Source organism: Erigeron canadensis, chromosome 8 (assembly GCF_010389155.1).
Source record: "Erigeron canadensis isolate Cc75 chromosome 8, C_canadensis_v1, whole genome shotgun sequence".
NCBI classification, from domain to species: Eukaryota; Viridiplantae; Streptophyta; class Magnoliopsida; order Asterales; family Asteraceae; genus Erigeron; species Erigeron canadensis.
The window spans coordinates 29,452,473-29,476,830 of record NC_057768.1 but is presented as its reverse complement, the minus strand read 5'-3'; the positions used below and the strand labels follow the sequence as shown (position 1 = coordinate 29,476,830).

Genomic DNA, 24,358 nt, shown 5'->3' with positions numbered 1-24,358 from the left:
TCGAAAACCTATGAACTCACCAACTTTATGTTGACGTATTTTAGTGTATTCTCAGGGAACAAATTACTCGGAGCATAAGTAGAAGAACCATGCTTTTTGGGAGTCACATATGCATTCACTAAAGAACAAAGATTTTCAAGAGCTTTTCCACTAAGTTATTCATGTTGTAGAATCTCTAGTATAAGTTTATTACATTTAATGTAAGATCCTGGTTTTTATATAAATAATATTTCAAAACGTCTCATTTAGAGATCGTTTGTTATAATTTGTGATTGTGATCTCAAGAAGTTACCCTCCGCTAGGGCCACCCTGGGCGGGGTGTGACATTATACCTAATGTATATCTTTATCCTGATGTATATTTGAGAGCCGGCTTTCTTTTGTATGAACCAGTTTCAAAATATATAAAAAACTGAAAACATCACAAAGCTATCATGAAGAAGATCATCAGTGGTAGACATTACAACTTTAGTCTTGGTTATCATCATAAATATGGCTAAATTGTCAAAATTGGTTAAAAATCAAATCTACTGGATCTCTATATCAAGGAAGGATAAATCTTGACTTATTTGATTATAAGGCCTCTTCTTATAAGAAAAGAAGTCCTCAGGAGTCCTGAATGTCACGTCAGCAGGATTCCCCCTGCCTATAAAACACGTTTTTTCAGGACTTCTTCACCACATCATCAATTAATTTATCTTTTTTTTTTTTAAATACATTTAACCAAACTATATTTCTAACATTAAAACACACACATTTATTTAAAAAAAACACATTAAATTAAAGAAAACACACAACATTTGTTTTTTTTTAAAAAAAGATTACAACACAATTAAGATAACATTAACTTCCTAATACAATAAAACATAACAAAAACTTATTGAAAACACACAAACCAACACAAAACACAACTAAAACAAACTACTCGTTGCCTTCATCATCACTGCCTTCACCCATCGCTAGAAAGTCTTCCCCAAACTGATCCATCAAAGACTTATGATAATTTAGAAGCGCTTTGAGCTCCCTTCTAGGCAAATAAGTGGGAACCGGGTTTTGAAGAAACGTAAACGCGTCCATAACTTCCCTCCTGTGACGAGAAGCTTTCCTTGCCTTTCGATCCTCTTCAAACTTCAGCCGATCTTTATCTGATTTCTGTATCGATTCCTTCTGCAACTTGAGCATTTCGTCGAGCTTAAGAAGCGCCTCTGACTCGGTGGATGATCTACTCAAACCTACATCAAAACTTTGGGACAACTTTCGGCTAACATTACGCCCCGGTGCTCTCCTAATCGGGTCATCTCCAAACAACTGGTCAACAACCGGGTTTTGCTGTTGACCAAGCGGCTGTGATGGCTCACCATCGTCATCCAAATCCACCATATCCACCCACGGCTGTTTTTTTTCTGTGTCGTGGTCGTTCCAAAAGGTTGGAAAACCTTTAAGGATTTCCTAACACTTCTCGAATGCAAAGCGAGACGGCCCATACTGTTCCTTGGATTGCTCATGGACATCATCAAAAATATGCTTCTCGTCGGCGTCGCTTTGTCGTCCTTCGTCGTTAAACCTTTTAAACACAGCCCCAAAGTTCTTACACCCGACTTTGATTTTGTTCCATTTTCCATGAAGTTGACTCACATTACGATCACCATCTTTTGATGCCTTGTTAAACAACGTCTCAATCTTTGTCCAAAACACGCTTTCCGTTTGACCATTCCCCTTGATCACGTCCTCGGTAGCATGCACCCAACACCTAGTCAAAATCACAGATTCATCTTCGGTCCATTTCCTCTTTTCTGCCATCTCCTTTCCTCTTTTTGTCATTCTTTTTGGCAGTTGGACTGCCTCTACTTCATCGTCCACAGGAGTGGCAGAAGCAACACTAGTTCCTGCGCGTTGATTGTTCGTTTCATCTGCCACATTAATCGGTTGTGGTGGTGGTGTCGCACCCACGGCTGTTGCTTGTTGATACATCTGTGCCGCCTGCAATTGTTGCAATAAGAGAAGGTTGTTTGCGTTATTTATGCCGTCAATCGGGTTATAACCCATACTGTTATAAAACGAAGTGGAGGCATCGATGGCGACGGCATATAGTTGAGTGGGAATTGAGAGTTGGTAGATTGAACTTGTGGGTTAGACAACGACAACGCCTGTGATGGCGGTGGAGGAAAGTCGAGAAGGTTTTAAAGCATATCGTCTCCAACATTTTGGTTGGTTTTCTTGTTTTGGTTTTGGTTGTTTTTCTTAGGCATGATGTGTGTTTGATTGTAAGAATTAGGACGGATAACGTCGGGAGTCCTGGCCTTTGAGGACTACACAATGACTACATTATAAGCATGGGCCTAAATAGTTCTCTTAGGCAATTTGTCAAACATCTTGCCTACATGAAATTTCATATTATTAAAAATAGTTCATTTATATATAAAACTTACCTATAATCTAAAGAAGATAGTAAACATAATTACAACATCTTCAAAATCATAAAATTAACTAAATCATGTGTGTCACTTACTATTAACAAAATTCATTCTAAAGAATAAATATTCTTCATTAGTAACCACTAAATATTAGTTATACCTTTCTAGATATGGATTGGTGTAATCATTTAGCACTTCTAGGAAATAATATCAACCCCCTTGATCAATTTATTTAAATTTTCATCCCTTAATTGAAATAATAAAAATCCTTTTATAGTGACAACAACAACGGCAACAACTGTACCTAATCCTGCCAAAAGAGGATATAGGGAGGTATGATGTAGAGAGTCTGGTAAGGTGGAAGAGGAAATGGAAGAGAGAGGTGGGGTCAGGTAAAGTTTGTGTGTGTTTTTTAGAGAGAGAAATATTAAGAAAGATTTGAGAAAAATGTGTTATTGCTAATGGGTGTGGAAGAGATGTTTTTGGAGAGAAAAAAATTGATAGTGAGGAATAGCACTCTATTAAGAGAGGCCTAAATACCTTTAACGATCATGATCAACAAGAATAATATTGTAGACCATTACGAATGAGAAATGAATGTATGCTATATTGCTATGGATGAATAATTGTCATTGATCAATAACATTAAGAAACAAAAATACTAATTGACATACATATATAAAATTAGTGTTCTGATGTGAAATTATAATTGAAATGAATGCAAGACACTTTCAAATCATATCCACCAGAGAACAAAGTGATGAAGAAAACATCACTAGCTAGCCGGATCGAGTTTCGACCACACCACCATATTTTATGTCCTTTGTGGTTGCATTGGCTACGCGGCTTGTGGAAACGATGCACCAGGATATATACTTTCTCACTGGTTTGGTTTCTATGAACCCTTTTGGCAAATTGACTTTGCGGTTAAATGCAATGCACCTAAAGGGCGGTTTTGCTATGTTAATTAAATGCACATGGTTTATGTTTGAAGTTGACTTAGCCAGCCGTCTAACAAGTTAAAACAAACATTAAAAGTTAGTTGATTTTGTTATTAATTAAACAAATTAAAAGCCTTCAAACAAAAAAATAGAGTCTAAATGGACGAAAAAGCCCCTAAGTGTTAAAACTTGATTTTTCTTGTATAAAGAATTAACCTAACAATGAGTTCTTGTTCCATTCTTCTTCTTTTTCTTTTTTTTTTTTTTCAAATTCCAAAAAGTATAAAATTTTCAAGCTACAGTATATATGCATAATGCATCAACTTATAACTCCAGCAAATTAAACGAGCTTCAACTCTTACATTGAGTTATGTATTATCAAAGTTATTAAATGAGAAATTAATGATCTGTACGTATTCCTATGATTTGAATCTACAAATTTTACTAAGTTGTAACATATGCTAAGCTTAAAGGATGATATATATAAGGTGTGAGAAATGGGTATTGACACATGTCATGAAAATGTATAACATAATCAAAATGTTAGGTTGATATAACTTAACATTACTCGTAATTAAATATGCATGCGACCTGTAGCATACGTTCGACTTCGTGATCAAATGACAAGATTAGGATACACAGGCAAAAGAAATAAACAAACAGGGGATGGAAATGGGAAGCAGGTTAATTAAATACGGGTCTCAAATGGATGGCGTAAAATAATATTAATATAATAGCTATTAGCAAACAGGGACGGGGCCAGAATTTTTTTTGTGAGGGGACAAATTTAAAAGCCTTTTATTATATTTATTAGAGTCATCTTTAAGTGGAAAAATATTTTTAAACAAAAGTTAACTCTCACCAGATAATTAGAAAAAATGGACCCTTAAAATAATTTCGTCTGGGTGCCAGTTATAAAAACATCTATCTTAAACTTGAACATTGGTCTTTGCAATTTTAGAGCATGTGATAATGGAGGAGTTACGTTATATTAAACAACATAAATAAGTACATCGAAATCACTGATTTACAATTTAGCCTCTACATAAATTTTGACCTGACTATTATGATTACTACTATACAATAACTTGAAAATAAAATAACATTTTCACATACAACTATACTAAGATTGAAAAGGAGATTTAATAAAATGCATATGCCATTGTTTTATAGTTCTAGGAGAATTATTAAGATAAAAATATATATCATTTTACAAATTATGTTTAACACTTATACATTATACACATCCAATTAAAAGATACAATACTATAATCCTCATATTCTGTATTAATACTTTATTGATCAATACTCTAAGCTTTCAAAGACATTAGAGTATCTTGCAGGTTGCAGCTACATTCTAAGATTGAAAAATATAACTTTATTTATCCGTAAAGGATATGTAACTGTGTTTTTTATATAAGTTAAGTTATATGGTTTAATTTTTGGTTAATTATTAAGATTTGTAATGAGTTAAGTTGATTATATATATATATATATATATATATATATATATATATATATATATATATATTTATAGGGGTGAGATAATTTGAGACCACCTCTTATTTTAGGACTAACTAGGACCATTGATTTTTGTACACCATCATGATCTACTACGATATACAAGAATTTTTTGTAAAAACACTAAGACTTTCCGGCGATGGATCCATAGAAAAATCATGTGTAAGTTACTTACACATGTGTAACTTACACATGTGTAAGTGTGTAAGTTAACTTACACATGATTTTTCTGTGGGTCCGTCGCTTGAAAGTCTTAGTGTTTTTACAAAAAAGTCTTGTATATCATAGTAGATCATGATGGTGGTGTGTAACTTACGAAAATCAATGGTCCTTTTTTGGACTTTTTTTAGTTGGTCTCAAATTATCTTTTTCATATATACACTAAAAAAATAAAATAAATTGGGCCCCTAAAAAATCGGGCCTCGGGCCGTCGTCCACTTTGTCCCACCCTATCATCGGTCATGCTGTGACGTCGAATATTGACTAACTGTTAAAAAAAATATAATAGCTATTGTTTTACCATTGGTTATAAATATTCTTGCTTTCCACGAATTATCATACATCATTTCAACTTTATGCGCATATGATCCATTGCATTTGTGCACCAAAACACAATTGTCATGGATTTAATTGTTTCTCTTGTAACTTTGATAGCTAGCATATTTTGCATTATGCTGTTTAGCAGGATAAACAAAGGACCTAGAAAAACAGCACCTGAAGTTGGAGGATCATGGCCGATTATTGGTCACTTGCATCTTTTAACCGGTTCTAAAGTTCCTCCTCACAAATTGTTCGGCTCTATGGCTGACAAGTTTGGACCAATTTTCACTATCAAATTTGGCGTTCATCGAACTCTGGTTGTTAGTAACTCAGAGGTGGCTAAAGAATGTTTAACCACCAACGACAGAGTATTTTCTAGCCGCTCAAAAGCCATGGCAACAGAGGTGATGGGCCACAACTCTGCTATGTTCGCCTTTGCACCAAGTGGACCATACTGGCGTGAGATTCGCAAGTTGATTGTACTTGAAATGGGGTCTCCTCGTCGTCTCAGGATGCTAGAACAGATCCGAGTCTCTGAATTGAAGTCATCCATAAGAGATATGTATGCAAAATGGAAAGAGAACAAAGGGCCAGTTAACACGGTAATGATTGAAATGAAAGAATGGTTTGGAGATCTAACCGAGAATATGATTATGAAGATGATGTTTGGGAACCAAATTTCTCGTGGAGAACAGATTAAGGAAGATCAGTTCAGGAAATGTGTTCATCGGTTAACGGAACTAATGGTTGCTAATGTGCCATCTGATGTCATTCCTGGCTTGAGATGGTTAGATATCGGAGGTTATGAGAAGAAGATGAAGGAGACGGCGAAAGAAATGGATGATATATTCCACTCATGGTTAGAAGATCACAAAAATAAGATGAGTTCTACACAAAATGCAAAAGAAGATGAGGGCAAAGACCAAGTTTTATTAGCGGCATTGTTATCGCGTGTTAATGAGCTAAAAGAGGACTTTTATGGCTATAGCCATGACACTATTGTAAAAGCCTCATGCCAGGTATGTGTTTTTGTTACCATTATGCTAATGCCACAAAATGTTTATGGACAAACTTATGAATTCAATTTGTTGCATATTTCAGTCAATTATAATAGGGGCAAGTGACACGACGACGATAACCTTAACGTGGGCTTTATCATTGTTAGTCAATAACCCTGAGGTGTTGAAGAAAGCCCAAGAAGAGCTTGAAATCCATGTGGGAAGAGATAGAATTGTAGAAGAGTCGGATTTGAAGAGCTTAGTCTATCTTCAAGCCATTATCAAAGAAACTATGCGGCTTTATCCTGCAGGACCACTTTTGCTTCCTCATGAGTCCACAGAAGACTGCATCGTTAGTGGTTACTACGTTCCTAAAGGAACACGTCTTTTAATTAACGCTTGGAAGATACAACATGATCCTGACGTATGGAGCGATCCTTTTGAATTCCAACCCGAGAGATTCTTGACAACCAAAAAGGATATCGATGTGAAGGGCCAACACTATGAGCTGATTCCTTTTGGCAGTGGTCGAAGAAGCTGCATAGGAATCTCCTTTGCTCTTCAAGCCATCAGCTTGATACTAGCTAGCATAATACACGGATTTGAGTTTCAAAAGCCATCAGATGAGAAAATTGACATGACCGAAAGTAATGCATTAACAAATCTCAAAGTCACTCCACTTGAACTTCTTGTTGCTCCGCGTCTATCACCAGAGTTATATCAAGGTTCAACATAGGCCGTTGTCACCTACAACAACTTATGCCCGATGTATATATATTATATATTTCAGAGCTTGCTTTCTTTTGTATGAATAATGTTGCCGTCCCCTGTTTTGCACCACTACTCTATGATGATAATAGATGTTATTTTTAATATAAGAAACTATAAGGTGTGAGCAGTGGATGAGCTATGTGGTGGCCACGGGTGGCCATGTCGACCCAACAATTTTTATAAAACTCTATATTTTTAGTACTATTTCTAAGTATTTAATCAATTTTAAGGTAATTGGCAATCCCGAGTAATTGAATTTTGTAGTTTAATTTTACACTTATTAGTATGATGAAAGCTGTTCGGCGATCCCAGAATAAAAATCCGGCCTGGCTCCACCACTGGGTGTGAGTATCGATTCTACGAGCACTAATCATCTAAAAAATGTTGCTAAAAATGAGAATGGAAATCTCAGATTTCAAGTGGAACCAGTTTCAAAAAGTATAAAAAAAAAACCTTAAAACATCACAAAGCTAGCATCATGAAGAAGCACAGCAGCCCTAGATCCTAGATTGAATAATCTTTATCTCTATATCAAGGACATATCTTGACTTTTTGAACTATAAATAGTTTTTTTAGGCAATTTGTCAAACATCTTGCATGAAATTTCATATTATTAAGAATACCTAATTCAAATATAAAACTTGTCCATAATTTAAATAAGTAAACATAATTATATAAATCATAAAACTAACTAAAAACATGTGTGTCACTTGCCATTAACAAAATCCATTTAAATAATAATAGTTAGTGTGTTATTATTATTCGTATTATTTTAATATTATGAAAAAGAGGAATGCTAGATCTATAAAAAAAATTTACAAACAAATGATTTCAAAGACATATGGTGTGGACCAATCAACAAAAAGAGAAAAAAAAGAAAAAAATAAAATAACTTAATTTGATTGGTTGAATATTTATTTGTAAATTATTTGTCAACTTAACATTTCTCAGAAAAAAAACCTAAACAGACCAACTTTTTTGAACTATCCTTTTAGAAGGTAGTTTTAGATTCATTAAATTTTTTTCTACGTACTCTAATTTTATTTTAACTAGCTAATCAAACCCGGGTAATACTCGGATAGATCGAAAATATATATTTAGAGTTCATGATCGACGATAGAAAAAAGTTGATATCATCAGCTGAGTACAAGTGCATAAGGTGATTGATCCCTTTATATTTCTCCTTCTTTTCTTTTGACCTTTTTTTTAATAAAATTTTTGGGTTTTTTTCCATTCGATATAGCTGCTGGTGTTAGGTTATTTATTTATTTTGTTTTCTTATCGATCGAAGGGTAAAATCATTCTCTCAATTTTGAAACCACAACAAAATCTGGAAAAAAAAAAAATTAGTTGAACCGAGCTTTGGCCCATTCGATCTGGGGCTGAGTTGAACTTGTTTGCAGCCTCGATTCCCAAAAAAATACCAAATTGAACTTGGTATTGAACCTTTTACCAACCAAGTACCCATGAAAAGAAACAACCATAAATTTCAGGGGTTTATCCGGACTGAAGAAACGTATAGTACGTTTTTTTGAATGGCAAGTAGTCCAAACATATATAATTTTTTTTTTGTTTAAACGTGTATTACTTTTCTTCCGCGACCTCTTAATTGATGGTCATCTTACATACTCCGGCCTGCTAGACCCTTTGGTGACGAAACGCATAGCATATTAGCTCAAAATGAAACTTTCCCTTTTGAAAATTTACCAGCTTTTTCCTAGTTTGATATTATTTAGTTCTAGTGCTAGCTAGATTGGATTTTTTTGTACGGATGCGACATTTTTCGAAGCATATGGTGCAACTACGAACTTTTGGTTTAGAAATTGTAAAACTATGAAGACCGGTGTCTTAGACACCGGTTTTAAGGTTTTAGGTGCAAAGCCGTTGTCTTAGATACCAGGCTTGGGGTACGTGGCATGCTTTCTGACAAAGCCGGTGTTTTAGACACGGTCTTCACTTCTCACAAATTACAAGCCGGTGTCTTAGAGTACGTCTTTTTGGGTGAGCAGTACTTCTGTCATAACCGGTGTCTTTGGGGCTTTTGATGTCATGGGAACATTGAGAATGAAGGAGGAGGAAGGAGATTTATTTAAAAAGATGAATGTTTACTTTGGGGCTATTGATCTGTAATGATATACTCCAAGAAAAACGAGCATGAAATTACTAAAGTAGTAGCGAGTAAACAATTTAATAAAGATATTGAAGTGGATCCATTTGATGCAAAACGAGATATGTGAAGAACTCCACTTTTCTTTTTCTTTAAAGTTAAACTCCTAATAAATATTTGCTTCTTTCAAAATAACAAAATAAATAGATTTGCAGATTTACAATGACCAGAGTGTGAAACCCAATAGGTTTTTTGTTTTTTAGCAAATGGATGGCCATACATAATATACAATGGAAGCTGTAAACACTATTTATGTTTTAGTTCCCAATGTATAATTTCACATACTAATTTATTCCTGCTTAAAACTTTAAATAAAAAAAGGATACACTTTGATCCATGTAAAAAGATAAGACACTAACATGTTATGTAAAAAGACAATTAACTCCCTATTTATCTATCCAATGTTCTATACTTTCATCTATATCTATCTATATGTTGTATTTAATATTCAATAGGGATTCAATATATAGATACATATACATACATCTTTGTTTTTTCCATTTCTACTTTCTATTTCACATCAACTAGTGGGAACAATCAAATTTTACAAGTGTGCAAATATACTTGATGTTCTTTGCTATAATAATACTTGCAACCAAGCTTGCGTAAATCATCAGTACTCATGAGTTTCTTTTAAAAATGGAAGTCAAACTCATCAGTTTCTTTTTTAAAAAATAGTGTTTAAAACCCCACCTCTTAGATACCGGTTTTGTGTGTAAAGATGGAGGACCGGTGTCTAAGACACTTGCTTTGCCAGAAAGTGTGCCACGTAGATGGAGGACCGACACCGGCTTTGTCAAAAAGCATTCCATGTACCCTAAGACCGGTGTCTAAGACACCGATCTTCGTAACTTTACAAATTCTAAACCAAAATTTCGTAGTTGCACCATATGCCTCGAAAAATGTCATATCCGTACAAAAAATTCAGCTAGATTGTGTATGCTTTTTATCTTTTCTTTTCTTTCTTTTTTTATTTTTTTCCATACAATACATATGCGAATTAACATCTAAATGCGTACATATGATAAAGTTGATAGAACAACAAGATACAGTGACAGCATACACCACCATTATTAGACGGAAATAAAACAACAGATGACCCTAGACATCTAGCAAATTAGACTTAAAAGAAAACAGGAACTTGCCGCGAAGAATAAAGACTTTCTAAGGAGCTCATGCATCTGACTTAGCTTGTTGCTTTATGTAATGCTCCTTTCTGCAGGCTAACTATCGGTCAAGACATTGACTGTACACAAAAAACGTAATTGGGATGAGCTACGGTATCCTACCATTGTTTTCATCTCAACTATATATAAATTTGGGCAATTCTGTTTTCTTTTATCTCTTGTTCACATTGTTTATTGTAATTGTAGTTAATTTGATCCGAGAGTCATATACTATGTATCGATTCAACTGAGTGATTAACATACTCTTCTATAAAAATATATGTTCAGGAAACATGAATGAATGCATCATCTTCTTCCTTCACCTTCTCGGAAGGACTTGCAGAAATATTAGAGGGCAACAAAGTGTACGGATAATACACACATCATGTATCTACTTAATGTAATGCATGAGCTATTAATGTCAATCTTCTCGGAAGGTCTCTTTGCAGAGATTTGGATGCATTACAACCTAGATACTCATAGATGTCTTTCAAAATGGTTACTTGACTTGATGACTAACAAATATACGTTGTGTTTTAACATACTGCAAATTGTTTGCAAATTTTGTATAGGAATTCTATTTATTAGTTAATGATTGACATTGTTTTTTCCCGACAGCTTAGTCGAAATTATATTGAGCCAACCTGTGGTTTTTTATCTCCAGTGTGTTATCTTTTGTTTTTTACTTCGGTTTCGTTCTAGTTAATTGTAGCGATTGGCAGGACAATCTGCCCTAGACCATCTTTCATAACTAGCGTCGCTAAGCTTAGTGAATTTGAGCATCATGGAGATGACTCATCAAGGTATTAAACTCGGAAAATATAGTGAATTTGCATATCTTCCAATATAGAGCCTTTATGGGGGTGTTTCTTAGTTTTAGATTCATCTCCAAATGTCCACAACATAATTAAACCGTGAAATGAGCTTGGAAATATATTTCGTACCGCCATAGCAATGGCAGAATGGCTGCATGCCTATATGAAATAATCACTATATTTTCACGTTCGATCACCAACGCATTCTTTAAGTTTAGACAAAAACCATGTCCAACTTTCACTAGACTCTCCTTTGCACATACCATAGGCAATAGGAAGAATTCGATTGTTCCCGTCTGTCCATGCTTACCGCCAACAAATTTGTTCCTAGGAATTTTTCATTCAAATTTGCGCCATCAACTATAATCAACGGTAACACATAATTCTGCAAAGCTTCTTATATGTAAAATTAATCCAAACTTAATTATGACTAACTCATTTGGTAATAAGTTGGGAAAAAAAGGTAGAATTTGGTTACGGATGCTCGAATGGCGACAAATAGCATATCAAACATGTTGCAATCGATATTGATATGAGTTATTGTGCCGGGATTTGTTAACTTCAAATTATGAAGATAGTATGTTAGCTTGAAAAACGATTCCTCATCAGATCCCATCAACATGTTTGCTCGCCAAGCTTGTTGGTATGATATATTAATTTTGTAATTCAAGTTAATATCACGTTGTATCTCTTTTCCCCTGTAGATACGTCTACTATCTTGTAGCTGGTCTTTAATGATACTACCCAAAACCTCTTTGTTGGCATTGCGATGATTTGGGTTGACCATGGTTCTTGAACACGTGTGAACATCATTCATCGTGCCGATTACTTTAAAGATAAGTACAATGTTTCTTTGAAGATATAAATTTCGTACCTTTTAGAGTTTCCTTCAAGATATATCCAGAACCAAGATCAACCATGCAATACATCAAAAATTCAAATTTCACATGGTATAGGGTTTTTCCAGAAAAAGTAAAGAATAAAGAGATTGACACAATCTAAATCCGTGTTAAATGTTGTTCTTTTACTGGGTTTGATGATTGTTTGAAAAAAAAATGGTGGATTTAAATGGGTATTTTCTTTGAATGTGCAAAAAGTGGTGAAACTGGTGTTTGAGGGAAGAGAGAGGGAAGAAAAAGAGAATATGAAGGGTCAGCGGCCGAGAACAACCGAGTGTACATAGAGAAGACACGTGGTGAGCTTTCATTGTAGACAAATTCCGTAGGTCGTATACTTAAAAGGTCACGTATATAATTTTTAAAGGGTATTTGTTTTTGTTTATTTAGGTAATAATCTCTTATTATACTAATAACAAAACATTAGATTAAAATCCACATTATCATTTGAAAAAACTTGGTATGAGCATTCATGGATGGTTAATGCATTTACCTAGTATGAAAACATTAATGTCGTCAACTTGTATTTTTAATTACCTGTATTCACCTACCATAATAAAGATGACATTTATGTCATCTACTTGTATTTAATCTTTACCTGTATTTACCTACCTAGATGGCATAAATTTCATCTACTTGCATTTATTATTTACTTGTCTTGCCGCCGCGATTAAGTTTCTGGCTTCTAATTCGGCTATGTAAGTCCGGTCTTGTTGCGTTATTAAAATATATAAACAGACTTATCCTAATTTGAAATTTTGTACTTTTTCTTTTTATTATTCCGTAGGCCGTATACTTAAAAGGTCACATGTATAATTTTTAAATTGGTAACTTTTAAAAAAGGTGTCTAATTCTTAAAATAGAATATTTTGTTTTTGTTTATTTAGGTAATAATCCCTTATTATACTAATAACAAAACATTAAGTTAAAATCCACATTATCATTTGAAAAGAAAATTGGTATGAGCATTCATGGATGGTTAATGCATGTACCTAGTAAGAAGACATTAATGTCATCAACTTCTGTATTTATAATTACTTGTATTCACCTACCACAATAAAGATGACATTAATGTCATCTACTTTGTATTTAATCTTTACCTGTATTTACCTACCAAGATGACATATTTCATCTACTTACATTTATTATTTACTTGTCTTGCCTCTGCGATGAAGTTTTCGGCTTCTAATTCAGCTATGTAAGCCGGGCCTTGTTGCTTTATTAAAATATATAAAGAGACTCATCATAATTTGAAATTTTGTACCATTTTTTTTTATCATTCCGTAGGCCGTATACTTAAAAGGTCACAAGTATGATTTTTAAATTGGTAACTTTTAAAAAAGGTGTCTAATTCATAAAATAGGGTATTTGTTTTTGTTTATTTAGGTAATAATTGTGACATCCGTCACCAAAACTGGTAATTTATTATAGCCTCTAACTTACATTCCAAATTTCTTGACTAGTCAATATGCCTATATAGTATAATAAGCATAGAAATGTGGTGATCATTTCCAATATGGGATTTCTATTACTTGGATTTCAATAGTTTAGAAATTAGATATTTGATCTTCCTAAACGTAGATGACTATAACTATCAATATTTATTTCTAGACATTGATAAATTAGTATACGCTGTTTAGTGGTGAACAAAATCAATAATTATAAAAATAATATATAATCAGTATAAGTAGTAAGATGGTAATAGTAATAGTAAAATATCATATGTTTAGTAAAAAAAAAATTTTGGTCATATATATATTTTAACAATTTATGGTGAGCAAGGAATTTTAATTCCACTAGAATTCTTATGATGCATTAAGTCTAATCATAAACTAACTAAAACACTTATCTCCATATATATATATAATAACTATACCCTAAATAAATAAATAAAAAAAAAACAAAACCCTTTTTGATTCTTTTTTTCTCTTTTGTCGATCAACAACCAAAACATCACAACATCAAATATTTTTTTTTATTATTATTAATCATCTCATTGTCAAAACAAACTTTGGTAAGTTTAATTATAATTCTATTGAATCTTGATTTAAATTACAATTAATAATAAAATTCTTAAAGATTATATTCTATTCTTTTTTTAAGGTATCTAAAAATAAGATCATCAATCTTGGGGTAAAATCACTTCTCTTCTCTTTTCATATATAGTAGTCTTTTTATTTAATATATATATATATATATATATATATATATATATATATATATAAGCATATCTTTTTATTTATTAATATTTATTTATAAGTAATCTATTTGATGAATATATATTATGGCAAATTTATAATAATGAATGAAAGAGTTTTTTTAGGGTTAAATCAAAAGCTTGAAGTATAAATCATATTAATGTTAAAAGTTTTTGTATTTATTGTATCATAATAATTAATGTAATTAGAGAAAATTCAATTATGAAGGCATGAAAGTCATAATAACAGATGTAAATAGGTGTTCGAAAGCTTTGAAAGTTTATATATGAATATTAGTTGTAGTAGTCTTTAAAACAGTAAGTTTGGGTTATTTCTGAATCTGGACAGATTCAGTTTGTTAACTTTGAAAGGTCATATCTTGGTCATGGAAGATGTTTAAGTCATGTTTTTGGTGTCTAAAATTAAGCTCAGGAAGTCTACTTTCTGGTGGAAGTGGTTTCGTGTCAAAATATGAAGGTTAAGTTTGTCAAACGAATTTTATAACAAAACTGCGCAAAGCTGGGTTTTCCGAACAGATTTTGGTCGACTTCAAATAGTCATATCTTGGTAGATTTTATGAACTGCAAAATTATTTTTCTCCAGAAACGTTTTTGAAATGTTAAGATTGTACAGTAAAAAAATTGGATTTTTTTGAAGCTTCGAAGGCCCTTAACTTTTATAAAACTTTTTTGTGCGCAAACAGTAATTTTTCTGACTAGTCTGTAATTATTGAATTTTTAAAAATAGTTAACGTGCCAAATAAATTATGTAAAAATTCATGTAAGTATATAACCCTCTAAGGTAACAGTAGTTAAGATTTGGAATCTTGAATCGTTCGTTTCATCCTAATAAAAAATAGATAAAGTTACCAAAAATTTCAGTGAATATGAACTTGTAGAATTTAATCTTAAATCATTAAAACAAATACCATATATTAAGTTATGTGACTTGTAGCTTAATAATATATGACAAAACAGTTGTGAATATTATGAAAGTAGCCATATGTGTATTACATCAAATACGGGTTACAATGGACGGTTCTTGACCATGTCCATAATTGTAACTTGTTCATATTTATATGTTGTGTAGATTCTAGCGACCTTGTTGGATTTGCATAACTACTTGCTTGTTGAGGTGAGTTTCGTGGCCCCTTTTTATATTATTTCTTTGGGGGAAAATGATGCTCAAAACACTTTTCATTTCTTTACTAGCTGTGTCAAAAACTTGTTTGTTTTCATGGACAAATACGTGTAATTATGAAATGTGTATGCTAGCTTACTTGTATTGATTTCTTTGATGCAATAGATGTCTTTTGATATCTATTGAAGACTATTGGAAAACTATCGACCAACTTTATACTCCAGCTGGTAGTTGTTGGTATTTAAAGCATGATTGAGTTGTTGGCAGGAGTGATGGGGATTGTGTTGTTGGATAACTATGATGGCATTGATCAGTATTTAGTATGCTACTACATGTTTATATTTACACTATTGTCCAAACTTGATATATCATGCACAGCAAACTCATTGTATTCCTTTAAACCTACGAACTCACCAATGTTATGTTGACATTTTCGAGCATTCATTTTCAGGTAATAACAATGCTTAAGAAGATTGAGCTTATGGACTTTAGGAAGACCAATAAAAAGATCCTTCATGGACTCCTAGATTGCATGTGAAACATTGAACACTATTTGCAATTGTTACTTCTTTGCTATTTGAGGCGTGTTGCCTAGACATTCGGTTTGTGAAAATTACATTTATTTTAATTTCATTTAGTTTGACTCTATTATAAAGTCCATGTGCAATAACTATATCTTTTCGTCATATCCTACGATTCCGCCTAAGGTGGAGTGTGACAATAATCCCTTTCCCTTATTATATTAATAACAAAACATTAAATTAAAATCTACATTATCATTTGAAAAAAGTTGGTATAAGCATTCATGGATGGTTAATGCATTTACCTAGTAAAAAGGCATTAATGTCATCAACTTGCGTATTTGTAATTACTTGTATTTAATCTTTACACGTATTTACCACCAAGATGACAAGATAACATAAATTTCATCTACTTGCATTTATTATTTACTTGTCTTGCCGAAGCTTATGGCTTCTAATTCGGCTATGTAAGTCGGGCCTTGTTTCGTAATTAAGATATCTCTACTCCCTTATAAAACAAATCTCCCCTATTAAATAATTATATCTTTGAAATACCTTATTTGCCCTTGGATATTTTTTATTCCGTAACTACCCTTAATAAATGTTTTCCCCTTTCCGTCAAAGTCAATTAGTTAAAGTCAGACAGTCAAAGTCAATCAGTCAACCAATCAGTCAAAGTCAAACATATTCAAAACTTTTTATATTTATCTTACAAATTCATGTATAAATATCATCTCAAATGTAACAGAAAATCATAACAAAATTCATATTCATCTTTTCTATCTCTTTAATCTCTCTAATATTTAACATGTATAAATATTATATTAATTTGTTTTTTGCTTTATCATATTAGTGTGTCATCCGAAAAGGCAGTTATGAAATTCCGCTGCAACGTGCAGGTACTATGCTCGTATAAAGAGACTCATCCTAATTTGAAATTTTGTACTTTTTCTTTTTATTTTTAAAACCCGCGTGAAATAATACAATAAAGTTAGCTTTACATTGACGCTTGTTATTAACCAAGTTCATGTTGATATAAATATTATATATAGACACTCATACATACAGATACAAGATTTATTTTCTTTGTATCAGTGTTCCGATCTTCAACTCTGTTTACATTCTTTGAAATTAGGGTTTTTTTATAAAAAAAAGTAATCGCATTTAGGGTTTTTATTCTACATATTGGTTTCTTCAAAAGCTGTTTGTAATCAATATGAGGTTTTCATGTTTTAGGGCTTTTTTTGTTCACATTGTCCTTGTTCAGTCTTCACTCACACATTCTTTATATATATATATATAGATATATATGTGTATATATAAACCATCAACAATGTGAAGCAGCACAGACGTCTTCAGATATCTTGAAATATATGGAGGTATTTTTCTTTCTTTCTTTCTTTCTTTGTTTAAATAAAAAATAATAATTGACCCTTTTGTGACAAAAGTTTTGTCAGTATTGTTTTTGATGGAATTTATGGACCCTAAGTTTTCGGGTTTAAATTACGGATTCTTTCATTCGGTATGTTTTCCAAGGTAACTATGGATCCTTTCCATTGTATGCTTTTTGATGTAACTATGGACCCTTTCAGTCGGTATGCATTTTGATGTAACAACGGACCCTTGCTGTCGGTAAGCTTTCCGGTGTAACTAAGGGCCTTTTCCGTCGGTATGCTTTCTGATGTGACTATGACCCTTCCTGTCGGTGTACATTACGATGTAATTATAGACCCTTCCTGTCGGTATGCTTGCTATGGACCCTTCCTGTTTGTCGTTATGCTTCTCGATGTAACTACGGCCCCTTTCTGTCGGTATGCTTGCTATGGACCCTTCCTGTTTGTCGTTATGCTTCTCAATGTATATACGGCCCCTTTCTGTCGGTATGCTTTACGATGCAACTATGGACCCTTCCTTGTCGGTGTATGGTATTTGTTTTGAACCTAAACTATGACGTGAGGTGTAAACATTCACCTCCTTCGGTTAGTATGCTTTATGATGTAAACAGTTGTTCCTTTTGCTGGTATGCTTCATGCTGTTAAAATTGAATCTAATGGTCATAGAAATGTATATTTTATGGTCTTCACATCTAGTAATTAGCCCCTTTGTCTAGTATGCTTTAATACGTAAACGATTGTCCCTTTTTGTCGGTATGCTTCAAGATCTGATAATGGACATTCTATGTCAAGGATCTAATCAATGGTCTTTAGATCATAGTTGATGTAACTATAGACCCTTTGCATCAGTATGTTTTCCGATGTAGTTATGGCCCATGGACCCTTCTGTCATTCAGATGTAACTATGGACCCTACTGAAAATTTGATCTTTGTGTCTTTCTGGCCAGTATGCTTTTTAATGCAAGAATTGACCCTTTTTGTCAGACGTTTGATTGTCTTTACACTGTGAACTTGTAATTTCATGATGATTTACCTTACACTAATCGATGATATGGTATTTGTTTGGTATCTCTGCTATGACATGTAAACAATCAGCCCCTTCAATAAGTATATGTTTTTATTAAAACTATATCGACCCTTTTTCCTTGATTTGTGAGTTGGTAATCATGTTTACAAACTATTATGGACCCTTTCATTCGGTATGTTTTCCGATATAACTATGGTCCTTTTCGTCATTATGCGTTACGATGTAGTTGTGGACCCTTTTCGTCATTATGCTTTATGATGTAGCTATGGACCCTTCTGTCCCGATTTATCCACAGACCCTTCTGTACCGATTTATCCATAGACCCTTCTGTCCCGATGTAACTATGGACACTTATTTCCTGATGTTAATGTGGACCTTTATGTCCTGATGTAACTATGAATATTTCTGTCCCGATGTAACTATGGATCCTTTCTGGATTCGATGTTTATGTCCCTTTCTGCCAATATGCTTCATGATGCAAGAATTGTCCCTTTTTGTTAGACATTTGATTGGCTTTACCCTATGAACTTGTAATCGCATGATGATGTTATGTTATATATAAACCATCAACAATGTGCGGAAGCGAGAGCACCCACACAGTCGCCCTAAATCTCATAGCTTATAATAGTTGATTGGTTTTCTTGAAATAAATGGGGTTATCCTTTTTTTATTGACCCTTTTTGAGCAGCAAGTATATGCTTCGATTTAAAAAAAAAATTGAACGGATGCTTCGATTTAAAATTAATGACCCTTTTTCCTTGACCCTTCCGTCACCATGCTTTCTGAATTCCAATGTAACAAAGGACCCTTTGCATCAATATGTTTTCCGATGTAGTTATGGCCCATGGACCCTTCTGTCATTCAGATGTAACTATGGACCCTTCTGGAAATTTGATCTTTGTGTCCTTTTGGCCAGTATGCTTTTGAATGCAAGAATTGAACCTTTTTGTCATACGTTTAATTTTCTTTACACTGTGAACTTGTAATTTCGTGATGATTTACCTTATACTGATCGATGGTGGGGTATTTGTTTGGTATATCTGCTATGACATGAAAACAATCAGCCCTTTCAATAAGTATATGCTTTTATTTAAAATTTATGGACCCGTTTTCCTTGATCTATGAGCTGGTAATCATGCTTATAAAATATCATGGACCCTTTCATTTAGTATGCTTTCTGGAAATTCGATGTTTGTGTCCATTTTTTCCAGTATGCTTCATGGTGCAAGAATTGATCCATATGCTTTCCAATGTAGCTATAGACCCTTTTGTCTCAATGTAACTATGTAACTATGGATGCTTAGGTCCCGATGTAACTATTGACCCTTATGTCTCAATGTAACTATGGAACCTTTCTGGAAATTAGATGTTTGTGTCCCTTTTTGCCAGTATCATTCATGGTGCAAGAATTGATCTATATGCTTTCAAATGTAGCTATGGACCCTTCTATCCCGATGTAACTATGGATGCTTATGTCCCGATGTAACTATGGACCTTTCTGTCTCTATGTCACCCTTTATGGAAATTTGATGTTGTGTCCCTTTTTGGCAGTGCTTCTTAGTGCAGAATGGGACCCCTTTTATTAGACATTTAATTATCTTCACACTAATTATAAATTTGTAATCATATGATGTACCTTGTATCGATGGATGGATTGGTATTTGTTTCAAACCTCTACTACGACGTGAGGTGTAAACAACCCCCCCCCCCTCGTTTAGTATGCTGTATGATGTAAACAAATGTTCCTTTACATCATAGTATGGTTTAAGATGTAAACGGTCGTCTCTTTTTGCTGGTATGCTTTTTGATCTGATAATCGAAAGCTTATGTCAAAGATCTATTCAATGGTCTTTAGATCATAGTAATTACTTTGATGATTGCCATATCATATTAATCTAGTTTTCATGATTTAGGGCATTTTTAGTTCTTAATTTTCTTTTCACTCACCATTTATGTTATATATAAACCATCAACAGTGTGCGAAGCGAGAGTACCAACGCAGTCGCCTTTAAATCTCATAGCTTTCAATAGTTGCTTGGATTTCTTGAAATACCCTTTTTGAGAAACAAGTATATGCTTTGATTTAAAATTAATGATCCTTTTTCCTTGACCCGTGACTTAGTAACCACGCTAATGAACTTTGGACCCTTCCGTCACTATGCTTTCCGAATTCCGATGTATTTATGGACCCTTTGCATCAGTATGTTTTCAGATGTAGTTATGGCCCATGGACTCTTCTGTCATTCAAATGTAACTATGGACCTTTCTGGAATTTGATCTTTGTGTCCTTCGGCCAGTATGCCTTTTAATGCAAGAATTGACCCTTTTTGTCAGACATTTGATTGTCTTTACACTGTGAACTTGTAAATTCATGATGATTTACCTTATACTGATCGATGGTATGGTATTTGTTTGGAATCTCAGCTATGACATGTAAACAATCAGCCCCTTTAATAAGTATTTGCTTTTATTAAAATATTATCGACCCTTATTCCTTCATCTATGAGCTGGTAATCATGTTTATAAACTATTATGGACCCTTTCATTCAGTATGCTTTCCGATGTAACTATGGGCTTTTTCGACATTATGCTTTACGATGTAGCTATGGACCATTTTCGTCATTATGCTTTACGATGTAGCTATGGACCCTTCTATCCCGATTTATCCATAGACTCTTCTGTCCCAATGTAACTATGGACCCTTATGTCCCGATGTTACTGTGGACCTTTATGTCCTGATGTAACTATGGATATTTTGTCCCGATGTAACTATGGACCCATTTTGGAAATTTGATGTTTGTGTCCCCTTTTGCTAATATGCTTCATGATGCAAGAATTGTCCCTTTTTGTTAGACGTTTGATTTCCTTTAGACTATGAACTTGTAATCGCATGATGATGCACCTTGTATTGATTGATGGTGTGGTTATTTTTCGTATCTTTGTCTCCGACGTGCCGAGTAAACATAGGCCCCTAAGTTAGTAGCCCCTTTTGTCTAGTATGCTTAAAGATGGAAACGAAGTATGCTTCATGATCTGAGAATCGACCGTTTCTGTCAAGGAGTTAATCAGTTCTCTCTAGATCATAGCAATCTCTTTGATGTTTGTCATGTCATATTAATCTAGTTTTCATGATTTAGCCCCTTTTAGTTCAATGTGCGACAGCAGGAGCACCAACATAGTCATTTTTAAATCTCATAGCTTTCATTAGTTGATTGGTTTTCTTTAAGTGAATGCGGTTTTTTTATTTATTTTTATTTTATCAGCCCTTTATGATCAGTAAGTATGTACTTTTTATTTTTTTTTTTATCGGCCCTTTTTAATATTTAGACATGCTAATGACCTATGATGGACTCTTTCTATCAATATATTTTCCAATGTAATTATGAACCCTTTTCGTCAGTATGCTTTCTGATGCAACTATGGCCTATGGACCCTTGTGTCTTTCGATGTAACTATGAACACTTTTCTGGAATTCTGATGCTTGTGTCCCTTTTTGCAAGTATGTTCTTGATGCAAGAATTGACCCTTTTTTTCAATGTTTGTTTGTCTTTACACTGTGAACTTGTAATTGCATGACGATGTACCTTAACCTTATATTGATCGATGGTATGGAATTTGTTTGGTAGCCCCTTCGGTTAGTATGCTTTATGATGTAAGAATGGACCCTTTCTGTTAGAGAAATAGATATTTTACGATGTTACATATCTGGTAATGAGCTCCCTTGTCTAGTATTGTTTAAGATGTAAACGATCTTCCCTTTCCGTCAATATGATTTTCGATGTAACTACAAACCCTTTTCGTCACTATGCTTTCTGATGTACCTATGGCCTATTGACCCTTCTGTCATTCTGATGTAACAATGGACCCTTTCTGGAAATCAGATGTTTGTTTCCCTTTTTACTAGTATGATTCTTGATGCAAGAATCGACCCTTTTTTTCAAATGTTTGATTGTCTTTAAACTGTGAACTTATGGTATCTGTTTCTTATCTCTTCTATGACATCTAAACAATCAACCCCTTTTTAAGTGAATGCGGTTTTTTTTTTATTTCTTTCTATTTTATCAGCCCTTTATAATCAATAAGTATGTGCTTTTTTTATTTCTTATTGCATGATGATGTACCTTACCCTTATATTGATCGATGGTATGGAATTTGTTTCATAGCCCTTTCAGTTAGTATGCTTTATGGTGACAATGGACCCTTTCTGTGAGAAAAACAAATATTTTACAGTCTTACATATATGGTAATGAGCACCTTTGTCTAGTATGCTTTAAGATGTAAACGATCTTCCCTTTCCGTCAATATGATTTCTGATGTAACTATAGACCCTTTTCGTCAGTATGCTTTCTGACGCCTATGGCCTATTGACCCTTCTGTCATTCTGATGTAACTATGGACCTTTTCTGGAAATCAGATGTTTGTTTCCCTTTTTACTAGTATGCTTTGTGATGCAAGAATCGACCCTTTTTGTCAAATGTTTGATTGTCTTTAAACTGTGAACTTATGGTATCTGTTTCTTATCTCTTCTATCAATCAACCCCTTCAGTTAGTATGCTTTATGATATAAGAATCGACCCTTAATGTCAGAGAATCATATATTTTATGGTCTTCACATCCGGTAATGAGCACCTTTTGGCTAGTATGCTGTAAGATGTAATCATCGTTTTTTTTTTTTTTGCCATTTAAGTTTCATGATCTAAGAATTGACCGTTTTAATCAATGGTCTTTACATCATAGTAATCACTTTGATGATTTTGTATAGCATATTAACCGATGGTAGTTGTGTCAAAGTTGTCTTATTGTAAATGTTTGACTTGTAAACGATCAGCCTCCTACAAGTATGCTTTATACAGGTGTCCGTTTTTTCCTGGTGAGAGAATCGAAACGTTAGTCTGCTGCTAGGTATAATGATATGGTATCGAATTCTTTTTATGTGATTATTGTTGGTTGCTGCTACTGAATGCAAAGGAGATGGTGACGAACCTCTTAATGATGTTCTCAAGGAGGTCACAACTTCCAATGGACAAGTCCTTATTGACTAGATTCATACACTAGTTGGCGTAGGCCATCATTTATTTATTTTTTCTTTTTATTTTCTGTTTCCTTGCTCATTTCATAATAAAATCATTTATTGAGTGTACCGGAGGTTCTGGAGGGATACGTGCTGGAATTCTAGGAGAGCTTCAATGTTTTGGAACAACCACATTAAATGTATATAAGAGAAAATCCTGCTCCAGAGAGTATGTTTCGACCAGTATTCTGTGATCAGCCGTCTGGCTTCACTGGGGCAGTTTGAACTTCATTATGGGATCAAAATATCTAATGATGCCCTTGACTCTTGTGTCTGCAGCTGTTTTTTCTGACCGATACATGACAGAACGATTATTTTATCCTAATAAAGATTAGACTGTCTGAAACCATTTATGCCTTAGTTTATATATTTTTTTCTTTTCTGGATATGATATATAGAATATTTAATGTAAGTGGGTTTTAATTGGAAATCTGACATCACTTGGATCAAAATCACATTGGAGTCAACTTAATAATTGAGATAAATCAAGCATGATACTTTGATCATCCTTAATCACCAACTAGAAGAAGCTGAGATAAATCTTTCTCATACAACTTGTTTGTTCATCGGCATATGGCTGAAATATGTAAATTGCTCCATACCCGACTGAAGAGCTAGATTAAGAAGTTCATAGTTCATACCCATTTGAATTCTCATTCCATTGAACCTGCCCTGTTATCAAAACCATCAATTGGTCCTGACTTAAACTACGCACCAACTTGTCTGATAGTGTTTGGTATGTTTGTTCATGGGTATGTGGCTTATACTTAAGAATATGT

The 24,358-nt window shown here is 33.6% G+C and overlaps 1 protein-coding gene across 1 annotated transcript; it reads left to right on the top strand.

Annotated features, from left to right (window-relative positions):
* The first annotated feature begins 5,459 nt into the window (after positions 1-5,459).
* Positions 5,460-7,388, top strand: LOC122579820 (demethylepipodophyllotoxin synthase-like). Its single transcript, XM_043752055.1, has 2 exons — positions 5,460-6,434; positions 6,517-7,388. The coding sequence occupies exons 1-2, from the start codon at positions 5,496-5,498 to the stop codon at positions 7,147-7,149; spliced, it is 1,572 nt and encodes a 523-aa protein (XP_043607990.1). The 5' UTR covers positions 5,460-5,495; the 3' UTR covers positions 7,150-7,388.
* The last annotated feature ends 16,970 nt before the right edge of the window (positions 7,389-24,358 follow it).